General features: G+C 44.3%; 1 protein-coding gene and 1 non-coding gene across 2 annotated transcripts in view; one reads left to right on the top strand and one right to left on the bottom strand.

Moving 5' to 3' along the window:
- Positions 1-23,561, bottom strand: part of LOC124596044 (lysozyme-like) — a 130,694-nt gene that overhangs the window by 41,045 nt on the left and 66,088 nt on the right. The window contains exons 2-3 of the mRNA XM_047135016.1: positions 23,109-23,291; positions 3,586-3,659 (exon numbers count right to left, since the gene is read on the bottom strand). Coding sequence (XP_046990972.1) covers positions 3,586-3,659; positions 23,109-23,291 — 257 coding nt within the window. The remainder of the gene's footprint in view (positions 1-3,585; positions 3,660-23,108; positions 23,292-23,561) is intronic.
- Positions 10,439-10,513, top strand: Trnas-cga. Its single transcript has one exon. It is a non-coding gene; the product is annotated as a tRNA-Ser (tRNA).

Genomic DNA, 23,561 nt, shown 5'->3' with positions numbered 1-23,561 from the left:
CTCCGTGGTACGACTGAAAGAATGCCAAGACCGAGCCCACTCTTTCAGGTTTTGAACATCGGTTAGACATTTTGACACCCACCATGCACATAACTTATTGTAACGTAACCTCTTTGTGATAATGTTGAAGAGGGTTGTCTTGGAAATCTGAGACACGTCTTTAGAAAGTTTGCAAATCGTTAACCGACAACTCGCATGCACAGTTTCCTCAGCAGTTGCATAATTCGGCAGTCATGTACGAATGGCTTTCATAGCCACTTTCATCATGCACATCTGTGCGACAGGCCTTTAATTTTCTGTGCCACTCCCTCACAACATCATCACTCATAACGCCATCCCCAGACGCACGATGCAATTGATATAATGAATATCGACTTCACTGGCGCTTTCTGCTTGATGGAAACGAATGACAACCTCGCAGCTGGCGGGAGACAGTAACACCGCCCATTTCAATCGCTTGCTGCTTACACATTGAACAATGCGACAGACATGACTGACGCTACGTGAGCTTCAGAGTCTCTTTTCAAGCACTCAGGCGCAATTAAGCTATAAGCATTTGTTTATTGTTAATACCCAACCAGAGTTTAATTTGTAAACAGCCCTCGCATCTCTTGTGGAGTTTGGCTAGCCACCAGCTCATTACCAGTTTTCTTCGTGTGTTCGGTGGTGACAGTCACTCCACTAACACGCACCACTGCAGGATGATAATTGTTTCCTCGCCTTTAACTGTACGCAATCGCCATTAGTTGTGCGCTGATGACAGCGCAGTTGAGCGCCCCCACAAACCAGTCGTCGTCGTCGTCGTCGTCGCCATTAGCTGTTACGATTAAGTTGGCGCAGTGGGCACTGAATGCGCATTCCAGAGGACCTGGCCATCCAGGTTTAGGTTTCTCGCGGATTCCCAAAAACCGATTAAGGAAAATGTGAAGATGGTTCGTATGAAAAGTGCACGGCCGGATTCCTTCTCCATTCCGAGTTTTTGTTTCGTCTCTGATTGCCCCAATTTTCTCTCCTTCAGTAAAAAGTACCTCAAAATTGCTGACGTCAAAGTTATTTTTAATCCATCATTCTCGATAACAGATTGCTGAACCTCACAGAAGGATCGTGTTTAAGGAATACTCTTAGTAATAACGCAAACTTTTTCTCAAAGTACACATCAAATTACGAAGGTTACTAATCTATACATACTTTTTCTGAATATCTATTAAATATGATCAGTTTGGTTTTAGGAAGGGTAAACGCATTAGAGAGGCAATCCTGACGTAGCTGTCGATAATGGCAGCAAGAGGGGAAGAAAATTAAGACACGTGCATAGGATTTGTCGTTCTAGAGAGAGCGTTCGACAGTGTAAAATTCTGCAAGATGTTTGAAGTTCTGAGATGTGTAGGGGTAAGCTTCAGGGAAAGAAGGGTAATACATAAAAGGTACTAGAAGCAAGAGGTAACAACAAGAGTGAAAGACCAAGAACGAAGTGCTCAAATTAAGAAGGGTGTAAGACAGGAATCCAGTCTTTCTCCCCTACTATTCAATCTGCACATCGAAGAACCAATAGTGGAAATAAATGAAAGTTTCAGGAGTGGAATTAAAATTCAAGGTGAAATGATATCAATGATACGATTCGCTGATGACATTGCTATCCTGAGAGAAAGTGAAGAAGGGTTAAAGAATTATAGGATGTGTTGTATGGAATGAACAGTAATCAGAACACGATGTGCGTTTAGAGTAAATCGAAGAAGATTAAAGTAAAGAGAAGTAGCAGAAACGAGCGTACTGAGCAACGTATCAGAATTGCTGATAATGAAGTAGATTAATAATAGAATAACCCATAACGGGACATAAAACGCACACTAGCAGTGGCAAGAAGGACATTCCTAGCCAAGTGAAGTCTCCTAGTATCAAACATAGACCATTTGCACTTTTGGAACAAACCATTGTATGATACTGGGTCAAATGGTTCAAATGGCTCAAATGGCTATGAGCACTATGGGACTTAACATCTGTGGTCACCAGTCCCCTAGAACTTAGAACTACTGAAAGCTAACTAACCTTAGGACATCACACACATCCATGCCAGAGGCAGGATTCGAACCTGCGACCGTAGTGGTCACGCGGTTCCAGACTGAAGCGCCTAGAACCGCACGGCCACACCGGCCGGCGTATGATACTGAAACGCTAGCTGTGAGAAAACAGGAACACAATCGAACCATATGAGATATGGTGCTACAGGAAACAGTCAAAAACTACGTGATCTGATAAGGTAAGAAATGAAGAGGTTCCCCGCAGAATCGGCGAGGAAAGGAATATATGGAAACCACTGACAAGAAGAAAGGTCAGGGAGATAGCACATATGCTAAGACATCACGAAATAGCTTTCATTGTACTAGAGGAAGCCGCTGGGAGCAAAAACTGTAGAGGAAGACAGAGACTGGCCATACATCCAGCAAGTAATAAAGGACGTAAGTTTTAAGTGCTACTGTGATATGACGAAATTGGCACAGGAGAGGAATTCGAGGCGTCCGCATCAACCAGTCAGAAGACTGATGACTCAAGATGATAATAATGATAATATATTAATAATAATAATAATAAACACAATTTATATTGTGAAATTAGAAAAATATCTTAAACAGAAAGCACAATACCAAGAAAATTATGGCTGATGCTAAAACAGATCAGTAGGAACTCAGCTTACATGGCTGGCATTTCCATAGCTTTATGCTGAAAGGTATGTAGCATGTGTTCTGTTCATGACGCAGCACTTACTTGGGTGCTAAAAGTGTGTGTGTTACTCACGGCACATTATTTTCGACACATTCAACATCAATGAGAGTTTCCTCGCTGTGAATCTGTTGAGAAAATTACGTTTATGTCCTATTGTATCAAAATAAGAACCTATTTTAGAACCAAATTTCAAGAATACTTCAATCCCAATTGCACACATGTGCAGTACAAACTATTACTTTCTCGCTCTCCTCAGTACTGACATATAAATTCAAATTACAAAATGTTTTTTTGAGAATGTTCATCCCTATTTCTTCTGTTGTACTGCGATTTTATTCATTAGGCAATAGATGCTGAGATCTTTCCTATAATAACCAATCTTGAGATATTCTTTTATTATACATTTTTCTATTGTTCTAAGGTGTCCCATGCCTAATCACAACGTCCTTTTGGCGTTTCTTTGTAGTCCTTAATTCTATTCCAAATAGCGCCGCAGAAACTGTTGCTGTTTTATAAAACTGCATTATCGTTTGGTTTAGCTTTTTGTGCCTTCAGATCTGTATATCCTTCTGCAAATATTTCTCGAAAGTCATGCGCCAACTATGCAGCTATTCAGAACTGTGATCACTATTTTTTCGCGAAATTCTGCCGAACAATTGCAATTTTTTTTTACAGGAAACTCGAAAACTGTAGCATATCTATCAAGAATTGTGAAAAAACGTTTTCTGCTCAGAAGTCGGGAGCCAGCTTCACCACACTGGCCGAAAGCCTTATATGTAGCACGAAATTGGTACCTGGCGCGGCTCAGCCGATGTCGGTCAAACGAGATAGTCAACGCAGCATCGGATTCTGCTGCAGCCTTACCTTGCGATACCGCTCCATGTAGTGGTGCGCCGTTCGTAAGGCGCAGAACGGATCCGTTGCACATCGCTCGAAAGCTGAAACAATAGCAACACACCACCATCAATTTGTTATGCGTGTAATTCAGCCTACACTAGAAAACAGACAAATTCAGCAGAAGGTTATGAAAATCTCCCAAAGCTGTTTAAACTACCTAACAGTTATAAATGAACGTAATTATGTATAGCGGCACTTTTACATCAACTCCTAGATAAAGAACTCTTCCATACTTCAACTGCGTACGAATCTGAATCCCTCTGTCCATATATCAATACATATTTACAAAAATCATTGTATGTATGTACATTGTGCGTCTCCGACTCCAAGGGATCGATTTCGGCCGTACTTGGTTCACACATCACTTAGTCCGGTATTACACTATCAAACATCTTTCACAAACAAATGTGATCAAATACTCATCATATTTCTTTTCTTTGAAGTGGAGCAAAAACGGATATTACACTGTCTTCAAATATTTCGTCATCTTTCCTTCAAAATGACAGGGGAAGACTTGTTTTATGGTCTGCAGTTGCGTGTACTACAATTGCATTGTGCTTACCTTAGAAAGAGGAGCGGAAAAAAAAGTATACGTACTTGGGTGAAGCCGTGGATTTCGCGACGACCTAATACAAGCATTCAACAAAATGTTAACGAAGCTGCAAGTCGAGAAAATGAAGTCGTACGAAAATTATTTACGAATGGACGAGGGTTGATTTCAGTAAGCGCTCAGGAAAGCGGCTCATAATACGTTGGCGAATACTCACCTCGGAAATGTTGCATCTATGTTCATAAATAGTACATTAAACATATTGTAAAATACGGGGTGACTCAAAAAGAAAGAACAGATATCTTGCTTATTACAGAGAAACTATGAAAGATAGAAACACATTGCGCGTGTCACTGAACAGAAGAAGGCCCAAAGTTTTATGTTGGCACAAACACTATAGCATTCACTCAACACCAGCACCACGCGTTGCTAGACGAACATCGAATCTGTAGTCCATTTCATTCCACAGACGGATCAACGGGTCCTTGGTCACTGAATCGACAGTTTCAACAAGTCGACTTTCAGCTGTTTAAGAGGAGCTGCCGTACGTGGGATAAAGACTGTCTTATGTACCCCACAGAGAAAAAAGCTGTGAGGTTTGGTGACCTTGGAGGCCAAAAGCAATGAACAATATCTTGATGTTCACCTCTTCCAGTCCAACGTTGCGGGATGTTGTTAAGATAACGCCGCACCTCAATGCCAATGAGAGCCGTCATTCGTAAAAATGAAATCAATGGAATCTTCGTGTTGTTGAGGAAACAACCAGTTTTTCAGCATGTCCAGGTATGACATTCCTATCACACTTGCCTTCGCAAAAAAGGAAGGTCCATAAACACTGAACAGAAACGGCTCCACACACATTCACTTCCGGTGAGTCATGTTCGACGACGCCATCAGGACTTTGTGATCATCAAATTCTTACATTATGGCGGTTTACTTTGCCGGGTAGATAAAACGTCGATTCGCCTGAAAAGACGAGTCGTCTGGAAAACGTACCCTCTGCCATATCCTGGAGAACTGAAATAAAAATTTCGTACCTTCTGTTGTGTTCGACGGGACGCAATTGCTGTAGTAACTGTAACTTGAAAGACTTCATAAGGTGGCGTCGTTTTAGAACAGGACGCACCGTCATTTAAAGAAGTTGAAGTTCCTGGCCTGGCCGTCTTATGGGCTTCCTGGGGCTCCGCATAAACGCATCTCTGATATCTTGGACGTTTCCATCAGACGTACGTGGCCGACCAGTGCTTTTTCCCTTTGCACATGCAACCAGCTTCCAACAATTCTGTCTACCAGTCACACATCTAGAATGAGATTTTCACTCTGCAGTGGAGTGTGTGCTGACATGAAACTTCCTGGCAGATTAAAACTGTGTGCCGGACCGAGACACGAATTCGGGACCTTTGCCTTTCGTGGGCAAGTGCTCTACCAACTGAGCTACGCAAGCCAGGAAGTGGCTAAGCCATGTCTCCGCAATATCCTTTCTTTCAGGAGTGCTAGTTCTGCAAGGTTCGCAGGAGAGCTTCTGTAAAGTTTGGAAGGTAGGAGACGAGGTACTGGCAGAAGTTAGGTTGGTTGGTTGGTTGGTTGGTTGTTTGAGGTTTAAGGGACCAAACAGCAAGGTCATCAGTCCCTTGTTTCAAGTAGGCTCCATTCCGCTAATGGGACATCTCAGTAAAGTCAGAACAATAAAACGGAAAAGGGGAAAAACGTAAAAGGGCAGTCACGTTGTCATTGGTAAAAAAAAAACAAAATGTGGGAAGTCGTCAAGAGAACGAACCCAACACTATGCTGAAGCAGCATAGGCAAGACCACCTGTGACTTAAAAGGTACAACTGCTATAATGTAGAAAGTACGTATGGAAATAGAAAGACTAACCAAGCCATAAAAAAAAGGATAAAACAGAGTCAAAGGGGAAGAAAAGAGGATTCCGGTCAGGGAGGTGAATCGGGAATCTCCGAACACTGCCTACAGTGGGAGACACCCAAACACTCATCGCCCTGACCCAACACCAGAGAGAGATTAAAAACCTTAAAACTGAGAATAAAAACCACTCTCCCGGAGGAAACCGAGAACCAGAGGGACCATCCGGGAATCGTCAGCCAACATCAAAGGTAAAGTGGGGGGGAGTCTGTACTTAGCACGCAGAGCCAAAGAAGGGGGCATTCAACCAAAATGTGGGCTACTGACTGGAAGGCCCCACAACCACATAGTGGGGGTGGCTCATCACGCAAAAGAAAACCATGGATCAGCCTGGTATGGCCAATGCAGAGACGACACAGTGTGGTCGAGTCCTTTCGGGAGAGGCGAAAGGAAGAACGCCATGGGCCCGGTGTCATCTTAATTGCACGAAGTTTATTAGACCGGGGAGTAGCCTCCCAAGAATTGGCCCATGACTGTGCGAAGTGGGATTTGATGTGTAGCCGTAAATCCGCTGCAGGAGGGGTTACAGAAAACTGGGGTAAGTAACTCCTCCCCCAGCCAAACGATCAGCGAGCTCATTACCCGGGATACCCACATGGCCAGGGACCCAAAGGAACAATAGATCCCGAGATTCGAGGACCCAATTGAGCCGACGGGCTACCATCCGTTCAAGTAACTTACAAACAACATTGGTCAAACTAATTGGCCGATAGCTGTCAACAGATAGGGGGTTCTTACCAGGCTTAAGGACAGGAACCACAATGCTATCCCTCCACTGAGAAGGGAAGTCACCCTGGAGTCAAATACGGTTAAACACCCGAAGATAATGTTGCCGTTGTGGAGCACTGACATGTTGAAGCAGTTGGTTATGAATGGAATCTGGGCCAGGGGCCGTATCACGAGAAGAAGATAGAGGAGAAAGAAATTCCCATTCAGTAAAAGGTTCGTTGTAAGATTCTGACTCACAAGGGGTGAAACATAAGGTGGAAGCTTCAGCCCGCTGTTTTTCATGAAGGAAAGCAGCTGGATAGAAGGCTGACGCTGATGCCACTGCAAAATGGGTCGCAAGATGTTCTGCAAGAACTAATGGGTCCGTACAAATGCCATTTGGGAGGTGAAGGCCTGGGATGGTGGACTGCCGATGGCAACCTTGGAGAGAACTAAGTGTAGCCCATACCCATGACAGAGGGACAGTAGAACCAAGGGAAGAAACGAATCGTTCCCAACACATCCGCTTGCTCTGTTTGATTAAATAACGGGCTTTAGCGCGAAGGCGTTTAAAGGTAGTAAGGCTGGCTGGCTACAGATGGGTGCCTCTTAAAGTGTTGCAAAGCTCGACGGCGATCACGGATGGCAACGGCAATAGCCGTACTCCACCACGGGACTTGCCGGCGATGAAATGGTCCAGATGAGCGCGGGACAGCAAGGCTAGCAGCGCGAACAATCGCGTCAGACACGTCACGTAGGACGTCATCAATACAACCCGACAAAGAGGGAGAAAACGCGACCTGTGCAGTGTATAGAGGCCAATCGGCGCGGTGGAAAGACCAACGAGGTAACCTGTCCATCGGGGAGCGGGAAGGGAGCGTGATAATCAACGGGAAATGGTCACTATCACAAAGGTCGTCGTGTGGCGACAACGTAATGAAGGGAGGAGAGAGGGAGAAGAAAGAGAAAGATCAATGGCAGAAAAGGTACCATGACCGGCACTGAAATGAGTAGGGGAGCCATCATTAAGAAGGCACAGGTCGTGGTCTGCAATAAATTGGTCGATAAGAAGACCTTGTCTAGATGGAAAGGCACTGCCCCACAAAGGATGATGAGCATTAAAATCCCCAAGGAGGAGGAAGGGAGGAGGAAGTTGCTGAATAAGGGCGGTTAAGGTAGCATGTGTAAGAGTCCTGTCAGGAGGGAGATAAAGATTGCAAACTGTGATTGCAGAGTCGAAGTGGACCCTAACAGCAACCACTTCCAATGTAGTTTGGAGAGTAATCCACGTGCTAGCAATGTCTGTACGGACCAATGTACAAACGCCACCAGAAGCCCACAGGGGTCCAACCGGATTTCGACAGAAAACACGGAACCCACGGAGGGTCGGTGAGTGAGCATCAGTAAAATGAGATTCCTGGAGAACCACACAAGCTGCAGAGTAGGCCGAAAGAAGGGATTTCAATTCCGGAAGGTGACGATAGTATCCACTACAATTCCATTGGAGAACCACAGAACGATGGTTCAAATGGGGGCTGAACACTCTAAATCCAGTCATACCGCCGGGTCCCCACCCGTCACCGACAAGGAGGGGTCGACATCCATGAACGACAGGTCAGAATCCGGTTGTGAAGTCGGGGAAGGGACCTCCGGTGACACCTGAGGCTCTTTGTCCCGGGACTTATGCTTCTTCTTCCGTTCAGGCTGAGATCGAGGAGGGCTGTGTGGCATGAAGGAGCCAGCTGCAGCAAGATCAGGAACAGAAAGAGACCGGGCGACCTGTGGGCCGACAGACCGCGGCTCTCGCGGTCATCGCGCGGCAGCAGACCTTTGGCCTGGAAGGTGCCGGGAAGGGGCATCCCGGGAGAGGCGCCCTTGACCGGCAGACGCCGAAGGAGTGGGACACTTCTCCGGCTGGGGAGGGGGAGCAGCGCCCATAGGAGAAGGTGTGGGAGCCGCAGGGAAGGGGGGGGGGAGGAGAGGGGTCCTGGATGGGGGTAAGGAAGGGGGAGGAAGGGATGAAGATGTAACCAAGGCGTAACTAGATGTCATGGACACAGGGTGGAGTCGTGCATATTTCTTACGGGCCTCTGTGTAGGTTAAACGATCGAGGGACTTATACTCCTGTACCTTTTTTTTTTCCTTCTTATATACTGGGCAATCTGGTGAACGTGAAGAATGACTACCATGACAATTTACACAGACAGGAGGGGGAACACAGGGACTCCCCTCATAGAGTGGACGTCCACAGTCACCACAGAGATGGGCCTGTCAACAGCGGGAAGACGTGTCCAAAACGCAAGCACTTAAAACACCTCATGGGCGGTGGGATATACGGCTTCACATCACAGCGATAGACCATAATCTTAACTTTCTCAGGAAGGGTATCCCCTTGAAAGGCCAGGATAAAGGCACCAGTATCAATACGATTGTCTTTAGGACCCTTCTGAACACGCCGAACAAAGTGAACACCCCGCCATCCGAGATTGTCCCGAAGTTCCTCATCAGTTTGAAGGATGAAGTCCCTGTGAAAAATCACACCTTGTACCATATTTAGAGACTGATGGGGGTAATGGACACAGGAATTGTGCCAACATGGGTACAGGCACGAAGGGCCGCTGATTGGGCAGCTGAAGTAGTTTTTATAAGCAACGAACCCGACCACATCTTGCTCAGGGAGTCCACTTCACCAAATTTGTCTTCAATGTGTTCCACAAGGAATAAAGGTTTGACACCGGTGAAAGTATCTCCATCAGTCCTAGTGCAAACTAGATAATGGGGGAAAGGTTTTGCCCCTAGACGACGGGCCTGACCCTCTTCCCAGGGGGTAGCCATGGAAGGGAAGGCCGAAGGGGCAAGAGAAGCAGCACTTGAGGAATCAGTTCCACACAGAGAGATGGCCGCAGAAGGACGGCCAGAGTTCTGGACCTGTATGCGTTTCATTTGCATAGTGTCCGCCCTGATACCACCCACTCCGATCAGGGGCTCTCCTCATGGGCGCCACCCAGCCACAGCAAGGGCTGTCTGGCACGGCGGCCATTGCTGGGAGTCCCGATGCTCAAGGATGACGAGCAACCACTCCAAGGCATGCATGAGGTGGTCACAGCTCAGGTATCAGAAGTGTGATCTCTGTGTGTTCAGGGGGCTCAACCAAAAGGGTACACAGCGACCCCACCACACGGGCTGGCTACCGTGCTGCCTATGCACCCTAGTATCAGACAACGACGTGAAAGAAAAGGTGGAATGTACTAGGAGGGCGCACGTCGGAGACACTAGGTAAGGTGCTCTTCCCCAAATGGCTCATACTACGGAGGAGAAGTTTTGTAATGGAGGTCAAACCCCAGAGGGGGACCAAGGAATGCCAAAAGGAGGAGATGGTTACGCAACAAAGCCAGAGTGTAAAACCAACAGAACCAGGAGGATAGCTGGGGCCAACATAAGGACACCAATAGAGGGAGAGGAGAGGGCGAGGGGAAAGGAGCATGGAGGGGAAAGGAGGGGAAGGGAAAGGAAATGCAGCCCGGGAGAGAAAGAAGGCTGCAATGGCTCGGGGCCCCGTGCTCGCCACGCACGTATCCACAAAAGAGTTGTGGACCCCCTGGGGGTGGCAGAAGTTAAGCTGTGAGGACGGAGCGTGAGTCGTGCTTGGGTAGCTCAGTTGGTAGAGCACTTGCCCGCGAAAGGCAAAGGTCCCGAGTTCGAGTCTCGGTCCGGCAAACAGTTTAAATCTGCCAGGGGGTTTCAGTTACAAATCTCCTTATACAGAGGCGGTTTCTCGCTGAATCGACGGTGGTATGCGCGTTACACTTTAACACTTGATTGACTTCGCGCAGATTCCAACAGACGGTGTAGTCGCAATGTTGCTACAAACACATAATAGCGCAGTTGTATCAAAACTTTGAACGATCCTCTATCCAGTGAAATGAGCAAAGTGTTTCTATTTTTACAGTTTGTAATAAGTAAGTGATATCTGTTCTTTCTTTTTGAATCACGCGGTAGTTTACGTGTATGCCAGTCAACATCAGACTTCTAAAGGTCTTTGTTTACGTTCATCAATTTATGGTTAGTACTGCAGACGTGTTAACTTTTAGCTAGCTAAATCGCTGTTAGTTGCTGCAGGGCAAATAAATAAGATCATTTAACCAAGGAGATCAGGTTTCTCCTTGCAGGAAACAGAAGACTATAGTTTTCTTTTATCAGATCTAAGGCGAGGCAGCAGAGGATCAAGTAGGTAAAACGACGATGGCTAGTAGAAATCCTTGGGTAAGAGAAGAAATATTGAATTTAATTGATGAAAGGAGAAAATGTAAAAACGCAGTAAATGAAGTAGGCAAAAGGGAATACAAACGTCTCAAAAATGAGATCGACTGATAGTGCAAAATGGCCAAGCAGGGATGGCTAGAGGACAAATCTAAGGATGTAGAGGCTTATCTGACTAGGGGTAAGATAGATACCACATGCATGAATATGAAGAGCTCTGATGGAAACCCAGTTTTAAACAAAGACGGGAAAGCAGAAAGGTGGAAGGAGTATATAGAGGGTTGATACAAGGGCGACGTACTTGACGACAATATTATAGAAATGGAAGAGGATGTAGATGAAAATGAAATGGGAGATACGATACCGCGTGAAGAGTTTGACAGAGCACTGAAAGACCTAAGTCGAAACAAGGCCCTGGGAGTAGACAACATTCCATTAGAACTACTGACGGCCTTGGGAGAGCCAGTCCTGACAAAACTCTACCATCTGGTGAGCAAGGTGTATGAGACAGGCGAAATACCCTCAGACTGCGAGAAGAATATAATAATTCCAATCCCAAAGAAAGCAGGTGTTGACAGATGCGAAAATTACCGAACTATCAGTTTAATAAGTCACAGCTGCAAAATACTAACGCGAATTCTTTAGAGAAGAATGGAAAAACTGGTAGAAGCCGACCTCGGGGAAGATCAGTTTGGATTCCGTAGAAATGTTGGAACACGTAAGGCAATACTGACCTTACGACTTACCTTAGAATAAAGATTAAGGAAAGGCAAACCTACGTTCCTAGCATTTGTAGACTTAGAGAAAGCTTTTGACAATGTTAACTGGAATACTCTCTTTCAAATTCTAAACGTGGCAGCGCGTAAAATGTAGGGAGCGAAAGGCTATTTACAATTCGTACAGAAACCAGATGACAGTTATAAGAGTAGAAGAGCACGAAACGGAAGCAGCGGTTTGGGAGGGAGTGAGACAAGGTTGTAGCCTCTCCCCGATGTTATTCAATCTGTATATTGAGCAAGCTGTAAAGGAAACAGAAGTTCGGAACATGCATTAAAATCCATGGAGAAGAAATAAAAACTTTGAGGTTTGCCGATGACGTTGTAATTCTGTCAGAGACAGCAAAGGACTTGGAAGAGCAGTTTAACGGAATGGACAGTGTCTTGAAAGCAGGATGTAAGATGAACAAAAGCAAAACGAGGATAATGGAATGTAGTCGAATTAAGTCGGGTGATGCTGAGGGAATTAGATTAGGAAATGAGACACTTAAAGTAGTGAAGGAGTTTTGTTATTTGGGGAGAAAAATAACTGATGATGGTCGAAATAGAGGGGATATAAAATGTAGACTGGCAATAGGAAGGAAAGCGTTTCTGAAGAAGAGAAACTTGTTTACATCGAGTATTGATACAAGTGTCAGGAAATCATTTCTGAAAGTATTTGTATGGAGTGTAGCCATGTATGGAAGTGAAACATGGACGACAAATAGCTTAGACAAGAAGAGAATAGAAGCTTTCTAAATGTGGTGCTACAGAAGAATGCTGAAGATTAGATGGGTAGATCACATAACTAATGAGAAGGTATTGAATAGAATTGGGGAGAAGAGGAGTTTGTGGCACAACTGGACTAGAAGAAGGGATCGGTTGGTATGACATGTTCTGAGGCATCAAGGGATCACCAATTTAGTACTGAAGTTCAGCGTGGAGGGTAAAAATCGTAGAGGGAGACCAAGAGATGAATACACTAAGCAGATTCAGAAGGATGTAGGCTGCAGTAAGTACTGGGAGATGAATCTTGCATAGGACAGAGTAGCATGGAGAGCTGCATCAAACCGGTCTCAGGACTGAAAAACACAACAACAAGGCGAGGCGTTGGTTGTGATCAAAGAAATTTGACAAAAGGCAACATTTAACAGAAGTTCTCTATTACACTACGTCAAAGATATTGGAGAAACCAATTTTGGCAACGAAATTTGATAGTGCAATACGGGTCTTACTGAAAAGAACGATGGGAGGGGGGAATGAGGTGAGGGAGTAAGTACCAAGTATCTCCCATAGGGGTTTGGGTGGAATAAGTCAGGAGCGATTTCAACCTAATTTCGCATATACAGGACTCATTTGTATATTTTGTGTTCTTCGTATAACTATTTCCGTCATGATAATATTCTTACCACCCTTCGGTGCTGGTGAGGAACCACGACATGTAAAGATATTCGATAACGACCGGTATTAGTATTGAAACCGCGTGAGGTGCGCAGATATCAGCACACTGGACTCGCATTCGGGAGGACGAGAGTTTACATCCGCATCCGGCCATCCAGATATGTTTCCTGTGTTTTTTCCTTAACCGCTCCATTCAGGTGCCGATAGATTTCCTTTGAAAGTGCCTGGCTGATTTCCCTTCCCATCCTTGAAACAATCCGAGAAGGTGTTCTGCCTTTCATGACCGTCGATGGGACGCTAAACCTTCATATCCCTTCCTTCCTTTTTAGTACTGAATACACTGTTTTATAGGGGGCTAGGCAGACTGATTACAATCCTGATGACGAAAGTGCTCCACCAACTGAGATACCCAAGCAAGAGTCGTGCTTGGGTAGCTCAGTTGGTAGAGCACTTGCCCGCGAAAGGCAAAGGTCCCGAGTTCGAGTCTCGGTCCGACACACAGTTTTAATCTGCCAGGAAGTTTCATATCAGCGCACACTCCGCTGCAGAGTGAAAAATCTCATTCTGGAATCCTGATGACATTTCACCATTATGAGAGTAGTGAGCGGGGTGTAAAGACATATCAGAATATTTCTGTTATGCCTGAAGCAATTTCTGCCAGATATGGCACACGTACCACTCGCTATCTAGAAAAAATTACTGAGACAGTAAAACACCCCTTGTACCTCTGTGTCAAGAAGTGGTGGCGGAAAGAGATTACATAAAAACATAACTCAGATGTTTTTGTAACAACTGAATGTAATGACACTTATTACTGACCATAACGAATAAAATAAAAACAACAACAAAATATTTATATAGGCTCCCTGAAGCTGCACCGTTACATTGTTACTCTGGAAGCGATTACCCAAAGAAATAAACGTATGCATGTTGCATCTGCGTGGTTTCTCAAATCGTCTACCAAACTTTTATTAGGCTGTTGTCGCGCTCTTTGCTATTCCTTACAAGAAAAACACACCACAGCACCCCTCTCAGATTTAGTGGTAAGAGTACAGTGGACAGGTCGTCAGAAACTGAACACAGATCAAGCACGAAAACATGGAGGTGTGTACCGGACAGTGAAAAAAAAAAAAAAAAAAAAAAAAAACAAGAAAAATAGAAACTGAACAGTATAATAAGAAGTGCAATGCAGAGCAGCCGGGAAGAGAAATTGCGTCGTGGTCAAGCGGTTACAGTGTTGGACTGCCAAACGGGCGAGCCGTATTCAAACGTCTCCCTTACCACTTTTTTTTATTATTCAGATTTGTCTGTGTTGTAGTGTAACGTCTGTTTGGAACAACGAGGTGTAAGGTGTAATGACAGTTGATTCTGTACAACTACTCTATTAGCAACCGAAAGGAAGTGGCTTTCGAATGAGAACCGCAAATGTTTGGTGGCAAGACAAGTCAACCGAAGCCTCCACAGGAAAACACGCCTGGTATGTCATACACGGCGTTAGTGACAGTACGTCTGTCATACGATACGAACCCCTTATCGACCGACCTACTTTGTACGATTGGTGAGTGAGGTAGTCCTCCTTGCCAGATTTAGGTGTTCGTATGAATGCGAATATGTTCGCTCCCAAGGAAATGATGAAAACTTAATAGTTTGTCACATAAGCTGCAACAAATGAGCGCAACAGTTTCACAATCACACAGTTTATCAGTGCTCTGTCAAAACACGTTTTTCACGTTTTTGAAGTTGCGTTCCGTTTTAGAATTCTTGACTCCTGAATTCTTTTGTTGTAACGTAGTTCACACCCGTTTATTTGTTGTTTTCATTTCTGTGAAACGTCTGTGTGGTATCTCGTCTGCTCTCACTATTTGTCACATTTACTTGCGACGGTAACGTATTCTTACCAGATGACTCATATAACCAATGTGTAGTGTGACAGCTGCCAAGACTACAGAAAGAGAGCAAAGATTTCAATGACCGGACGGACAGTTTACAACGTTGTCAAATGAATGGGACGTAGGAATTTCGAGCACAGCTCACCTGCTTGGCAGTCCAACACTAGGACCGCTTACCCACGACGCCGTCACTGTTTTGTGCTGCTCTTTATTGCACTCCTTGTTTCTACTTTGCTTTTTTACAGTCCAGTACACATTTTTCCTGTTTTCATGCTTAATCTGTGTTTAGTTTTTGGTGGGTTATCTACTGGGCCATCATATCACTAAATCTGTGGGGGATGTGATGGGGAGTTTCCCTCGTTAGAACCGACGATGTGCTTTCACGGTCCAATCGCTTGCCTGCTTCCAGTTTATTTTTGTTACAGTCATAATTACTTCCTACGGTCCACATTGTTCCATGATGCGTTCATTTATTTCTCTGTCTCTCCTGACAGTTCACATCAGCCGTCTCTCAATTACTATGTCTCATTCACAGAACTAGTAACACTCATTGTAAATCATTAACATCAGACATACTGGAAACCTCGTTTCAAAATATACTTACAAGGGAACCCCCCCATCGCACCCCCCCCTCCCCCCCCCTCAGATTTAGTTATAATTTGGCGCAGTGGATAGGCCTTGAAAACTGAACACAGATCAATCGAGAAAACAAGAAGAAGTTTTATGGAACTATGAAAAAATAAGCAAAATATACAAACTAAGTAATCCATGCGTAAGATAGGCAACATTAAGGAAAACGTGAGCTCAGGAGCGCCGTGGTCCCGTGGTTAGCGTGGGCAGCTGCGGAACGAGAGGTCCTTGATTCAAGTGTTACTTCGAGTGAAAATTTTACTTTATTTTCGCAAAGTTATGATCTCTCCGTTCGTTCATTGCCCTCTCTGTTCACTGTAATAAGTTTAGTGTCTGTGTTTTGCGACCGCACCTCAAAATCGTGCGATTAGTAGACGAAAGGACGTGCCTCTCAAATGGGAAAACACGTCTGATATATTCTATACGACACTGGCGACGGCATGTGCGTCACATGACAGGAATATGTTGTCGACCCACCTAACCTGCACACTTGGCGAATGGGTAAAAAGATTCTACCTTGCCCGATTTAGGTTTTCTTATGGATGTGATAATCACTCCCAAAAAAGTGACGAAAACATAAGAGTGTGTCACATAAACTCCAACAAATGAATGCAACAGTTTCATAGTAGCACAGTTTTCTCTGTGCTCTGTCAAAACATATGTATTTAACGTTTTCAAATTTTTCCGTGTGTAGACCGTCAAATCCTGCATACGTCCAAGCAAATCTGAACATGTCCTGGAATTTTAGAGAGCGAAGTTGATTATGTGTGAGTGCCTGAACTCTGATAATTGTCTGGAAAAAAATATTCACTCCAGGGAAGACTTGAACCAAGGATCTCTCGTTCCGCAGCTGCTCACGCTAACCACGGGACCACGGCGCTCCTGAGCTCAGCTTGACTGATGTGGCATATATTCCCCATGGACTACTCAGTTTGTATATTTTGCTTATTTTTTCATAGTTCCACACAACTTTCTGTTTTCTCGATTGATTTGTGTTCAGTTTTTCAAGTCCTATCCACTGTGATAAATTATAACTAAATCTGAGGGGGGTGCGATGGGGAGGTTCCCTCGTTAGCATAACAAAAGTATTCGAGGCTATGTTAATGATCGTGTTTCTTCTCCTGCCTGTCCAGTCGTTTTCAACCCGCAGCCCACTTAATTTAAACCTGTGTCATCTAATATTCTTTTGTTCACTAACATCGATCTCATAGAGCAAAACAAAAAGTATCATTGTATCTTGAAACATTCGCATATCAAGACGCGAATATTTGTTATGCACGACAGTGTCGACATTTTGTGTACATTGATTGAAGATAATAAAAAAGATTATATTCTGGTGAGCATTACCAAAAGCTGTGATTTTATAGTTTGATACTCTTGACGTTTACGACTACGGGAAATTTGTGTTACAGTGTACAATTTTTTATTGGTTCCAATGACGCCAGAAAAAAAGCTGATGCACAAAGAAAGAACATTCTAATATGCTACCGCTTTGTAAAGAAACTATAATCATCATTAATAGATTTTCAACAAGTTTCATTTCTATAAGGGAATTGGGAAATAAGCAAAAGTTATGATTCATAATAAATAATCTAAAAACAACAATATGTAATATTGATGTTGTTTCTCTACTTTTACTACACTAAATCAGTTTAAATGTATAAAAAGTACACTGAAGTTTAACTTCAAATATTACTAGCATGCTATTCCACACTATTCCTCACCACCTAGGGTAACTATCCCCAGTCTTTGGGGGCCTTGTGCACTTGAGAAGGGAGGTTTATATCAACCACACGCGAGTGAAAGTACTCGCCAAATTGTCTGCCAACTTCTGTTAGGTGGTTATAGTATTGCAATGTATTTGAACAGTAGATTGGGATGTGTAATTTCCTTCATTTTTGCATTTCAATACTTTTTAGAATGTTCGTTATCACAGTGTTTTGAGATGTCTTCTACGGCACCTGCAGCATGATCCCAAGCAGAATACCAAACGCACCCGTACTGCAGTTCTTATACTTTACCTACTTCTCCACGGATGCAACATAACTCCTTAAGTTCTTTACTACATGTAGGTAGTAATCTCAGGGTGCCAATTAATAGCTTATTGATATGACTATCATCTTAAATGCTGGTAACATCTGATACCTCCAATGGCTCTGGTGTTTCCTCCTTACTTCTGGTACCCTTTTTCTTCTCTTTTGGCTGTTCAAAGAAACACCCACGTACAATTTTCTCCTTGTTTTTCTACCACATCTATTGTTTCTTTACATTCCTTACCCTTTTCCCCCATTTTGACTTGTTTTTGGATGGGGTGTGCGTCTGTTCTTCAGCACACCATTACCCAAGTCTCCCACTGCGCACTAACGCTATCGTATTCTGTGTGTCCAACTGTTATATTTACAAACCAACTACATTCAATGGTACAATGAATTACAGATTTTAATAACATGTTCATACAAAAGTGAAACAGTAATTTACACATACAGGGTGTCTCACCTACTCTGCCACCTCAAATATCTCTGGAACAACAATAGATATTCAAAAACGGATTTCACCAGCATGAACTTGCGGCAGGGGCTTACGAAACTATGCGAAATTTCAAAACGTAAACAAATACTATTTTCAACACAAACTTGTGTATTTTTAAATGGACACCCCCTATTATCTCATATGCAATCAATAGCACGAAAAATCACAAAAATAATGGCGTTGGTTGCATCGAAATACGTCAATTACATCCCAAGAAATTGCGAAGCAAAGTTGACACTTGAAATAAATAAAGAGCACAGCTAGCGCACGTCCTGAGACTCAAGCATGCACCCCACGCTGCCAGTAATCGTGATGTGATTGACGTACTACATCAGTGGAGTGTTAATGTATGATGTGGTATTGTATGACAACACATCATTAGCCCGTATTTCATTGATTGCACTCCTAAAGGGGGATAATTTAGCCCCTTCTTGAGCTGTACCTTACTTGGAGCGGTCCACCTCTTATAATGTGTCAAATAACGCGGTATCAGAATGATGGATGTCCTGCGCATAATGTTTATTGTTGCGAAAGGACAACTAGAGGTGCAATTAGTGATAACACAGTTGGTTTCACGTTTCTAAACCTCACAAGTTCTGAATATGTACCTTGTAAAGGATAGCAACGGCGTCACAGTTTCGGACGTTACGCATCGTATGTAGTATTGTGTTCAAACCAGAGGTTGCCTGCACTGGTGCCTGTATCCTGCCATAAACATACCAATATCACCACGGCACGCTCTACCTTCAGTGTGCAAGTGCCTCCTAATCCGGTCTGTTGAACTGCTCTCATACTGTAAAGTAATTCACATACGTCGCCACATTAAAACCTGTTCTTGTGGCTTGTTACATTTACCGTGATCTAGTCGATATGCCGGCCTTCAGTAATGAAGAAAAAAATATATATTATTTTAATTTATGGTAAATGTCACAGAAATGCAACTGCAGCTGTGACACTGTACGCTGAACGCTATCCAGATCGCCGGTGTCCGTCACATCGAACCATTGGCAACACCTGCAAGACAGTACAGAAACAGGAATCTGGGCTCCCACAACGTACAACGCCGGCGACTGGAAATTGAAACGAAATTGCTGTTCTGGCTGCTGTAGCGCACAATCCGCAGGTGGGTGTACGAGAAATTCCATGAGGTGTAGGAATAAGCCACAGCAGAGCGTGTGCAGAATCTTGCATCGGCATCGGTTTCACTGCACCAAGAAATGTACGTTAATGACTTTGAATCCCGCGTTGCATTCTGTCATTTTGCACTTCAGCAGTTGCACGGTAATCCAGTATTCCTAAGCAATACGTTGTTTACGGACGAGGCTTCATTTACAAAAATGGTTCAAATGGCTCTGAGCGCTATGGGACTCAACTGCTGTGGTCATTAGTCCCCTAGAACTTAGAACTACTTAAACCTAACTAACCTAAGGACATCACACACATCCATGCCCGAGGCAGGATTCGGACCTGCGACCGTAGCAGTCGCACGGTTCCGGACTGCGCGCCTAGAACCGCGAGACCACCGCGGCCGGCGCTTCATTTACAAACCACGGTAATGTGGACCTGTGGAACATGGAGTAACGGTCCGTGCAAAACCCCCACTGGATTCGCCAAGTTGCTCGTCAACGACAATGGAATGTCAATGTTTGGTGCAGTATAACTCCTTACTGTATTGTAGGTCCCTATTTTTACCGTGGAACATTGAATGGACAGCGATATTTCTTCAACACACACTAGCGCTCCTCATGGAGGATCTAGGATTGGAAACTCGTCTGTCAATGTAGTTCCAACATGATGGATGTCCCGCACACAATGCAAAAGTTGCCAGAGACGTTCTAGACGCGACATTTCCAAATAGGTGGCTGGGGCGGGGAGGTACTGTGCGATGGCCAGCACGGTCCCCACACTTGACGCCATTAGACTTCTTTCTCTGGGGCGCAGTGAGAGAGAGTGTATTAAGAACCCCGAACGACAGTAGAGGATATGCAACATGTGCGGCAATATCTTTAGAAACTCTACAACCTGTGCAACACTCTCTCGTTATCCGTCTGCAAACGTGTATTGATGCAAACGGACGGCACTTCGAACATATGTTGACGTGACACAGTTTCATTGGTCAAGATGTGGGTGCATTTTTTATACTGGATGTAATGCACAACAATACAGTTTATGTGGGCAGCAGGGCACTAGTAAACGTGTTTAACAAAGTGAATTCAAGTGCGTTATCTCTAATTGCAACTACAGTTCTCATTTCGCTAGAATAAACATACATTTACAATTTGAAAAACTTATCTCTGTGTTGGACGTGTTAGTTGTTTATTTTTATGGATTGTGCATACCTTCCCATTGTGTGAGCCCCTGACAGACGCAGCGTGACGTGCACGCTTGAGTCTCAGGACGTGCGCCAGCTGTGCACTTCATTTATTTCAAGCGTCAACATCGCTTCGCAATTTCACTGGATGTAACTGACGTATTGCGATGCAACCATAACTATTATTTTTGTGATTTTTCATGCTATTGATTGCATACGAAGTAATGGGGGTTTCCCATTTAAAAATAAACAAGTTTGTCTTGAAAATAGCACTTGTTTACGTTTTAAAATGTCCCACAGTATTTGGTTTTCTAAGCCCCTGCCGTACGTTCATGCTGGTGAAAACCGTTTTTGAATATCTGTTGTCGTTCGAGAGATATTTGAAGTGGGAAAGTTAGGTGAGACACCCTGTATATACAGGGTGTTACAAAAAGGTACGGCCAAACTTTCAGGAAACATTCCTCACATACAAATAAAGAAAAGATGTTATGTGGACATGTGTCCGAAAAACGCTTAATTTTTATGTTAGAGCTCATTTTAGTTTCGTCAGTATGTACTGTACTTCCTAAATTTTCACAATCAACATGTGTGGGCTGACGAGAATCCGTACGCAATTGTGCAATCACGTCATCAACACAGATTTTCTGTGAACGTTTTGGCAGGCACTGTTGGTGATGTCTTGATTGGGCCCCATGTGCCTCCACCTACGCTCAATGGAGCACGTTATCATGATTTCATACGTGATACTCTACCTGTGCGTCTAGAACATGTGCCTTTACAAGGACGACACAACATGTGGTTTATGCACGATGGAGCTCCTGCACATTTCAGTCGAAGTGTTCGTACGCTTCTCAACAACAGATTCGGTGACCGATGGTTTGGTAGAGGCGGACCAATTCCATGGGGACCTCAGTCCTCTTGACTTTCATTTATGGGGGCATTTGAAAGCTCTTGTCTACGCAGCCCCGGTACCAAATGTAGAGACTCTTCGTGCTCGTATTGTGGACGGCTGTGATACAATACGCCACTCTCCAGGGCTGCATCAACGCATCAGGGATTCCATGCGACGGAGGGTGGAAAGATGTATCCTCACTAACGGACGACATTTTGAACATTTCCTGTAACAAAGTGTTTGAAGTCACGCTGGTACGTTCTGTTGCTGTGTGTTTCCATTCCATGATTAATGTGATTTGAAGAAAAGTAATAAAATGAGCTCTAACATGGAAAGTAAGCGCTTCCGGACACATGTCCACATAACATATTTTCTTTCTTTGTGTGTGAGGAATGTTTCCTGAAAGTTTGGCCGTACCTTTTTGTAACACCCTATATATATATATATATATATATATATATATATATATATATATATATCATGAATGTTCGTGCGTGCGTGCGCTTTCAGAGGTGTCCCCAAAAGAACAGACGCGCCGTTTTTGATCTTGCAGCCACCATGAATCAAGAAACAAAGGCATTAAAGACATGGGCTACCAGTGTGCACTGATTTGTATCAATGGGGCAAGCCGAAAATTTGTGATGTACCAGAAGTCAAACCGGGGTCTAATGCTTACTAAGCAGATGCGCTGACCATTATGCCATCCGGTCACAGTGAGGTTGTGGTGACCATTGACTACCCTGGCGCGCCTACTGTCAGACACAAATGTTCGACTTATACCACACACTAGTCATATGCCGCTGCTCTTTAGCGTCGTTACGCAGGTCATCTCGCAGATTCCCGTAGTAGTTCGAGCTTGGTGTGCATCAGCAGGGATCACAGGCCGTCATTGCCTTATATATGTGTTGCCTGTTCTTTCAGAGTCGTTCAAAAGAACAGATACCATTTTTTATCCTGTAGCCACTGTCTCCAGATGGCATAGAAGTCAGCACATCTGCCTAGTAAGCAGGAGCCTGTGTTCGAATCCTGGTCCGACACAAATTTTCAACTTGTCCCATCAGTATGCACTGGCAGCTAATGACATTAATTCAATTGTTTCTTGACTAGCCGGCCCGAGTGGTTCTAGGCGCTTCAGTCTGGAACTGCGCGACCGCTACGGTCGCAGGTTCGAATCCTGCCTCTGGCATGGATGTGTGTGATGTCCCTAGGTTAGTTAGGTTTAAGTAGTTCTGAGTTCTGGGAGACTGATGGTCTCAGAAGCTGGGTCCCATAGTGCTCAGAGCCATTTGAGCCATTTCTGTTGACTGTTTGTTAATCACAGGAATCAGAAGAGGGCTGCATCAGTGCGAAGTAGACATGTTTATAGCAAGCTTCGAATACTCAATGCGTATGATTACTCACTCTACACAATTACCCAGCTCTCCCTTAAATGTTACGATTAGTTTAGTCTCTCGCTGTTTCAAAGAAAGAATGTTACGAACCCAATTCACAACGTTTTCAGGCAATAGTTTTCTATGGAAGGAAGGTAGGAAGGAACATGAGTGTCTAATGTCCCGTCGATAGAGAGTTCATTAGAGACTGTCCCACAGCAAGAGTTAGCAATACTGGAAATGGCGACCGTGCCAGGAGAGAGCAGAGCACTGACCATCGTTGAGGAGTCGCGCGTCGGCCGGCAGCGTGGGCGCGCCGGCGTCCAGCCAGTAGTGGCGAGTGATGCGGAACAGGCCGCAGGCGCCGTCGTTGCAGCCCAGCGAGCGGTTGCACCGCGACGCCGCCTCGCAGATGCAGCCGTAGCACGAGTCGTACTGCAGCCGCGACTCCGCGCCCTCTGCCGGCAACACCACACAACACTACGCTAACGAGTTTTCGTCATCATCGATATTTATAAAATGTTCACGTTGGAACATGAACATCTAAGTTTCGATATCGATGTTCAGGTGTTTAAAAATCATAACATCGATACTAAAGACAAAACATCAACCTTCGATGATTGCAAAAAACCGCCGTCAATGTTTTCGTCTTTTCAGTGAACCCTTTTTTTCCGAACATGTCACATAACGGCATCAGTTTAACAATTGCTACGTGTCAAACTTGGCCG

This window comes from Schistocerca americana, chromosome 2 (assembly GCF_021461395.2).
Source record: "Schistocerca americana isolate TAMUIC-IGC-003095 chromosome 2, iqSchAmer2.1, whole genome shotgun sequence".
Classification (NCBI taxonomy): Eukaryota; Metazoa; Arthropoda; class Insecta; order Orthoptera; family Acrididae; genus Schistocerca; species Schistocerca americana.
This window is presented reverse-complemented; position numbering and strand designations above follow the sequence as displayed.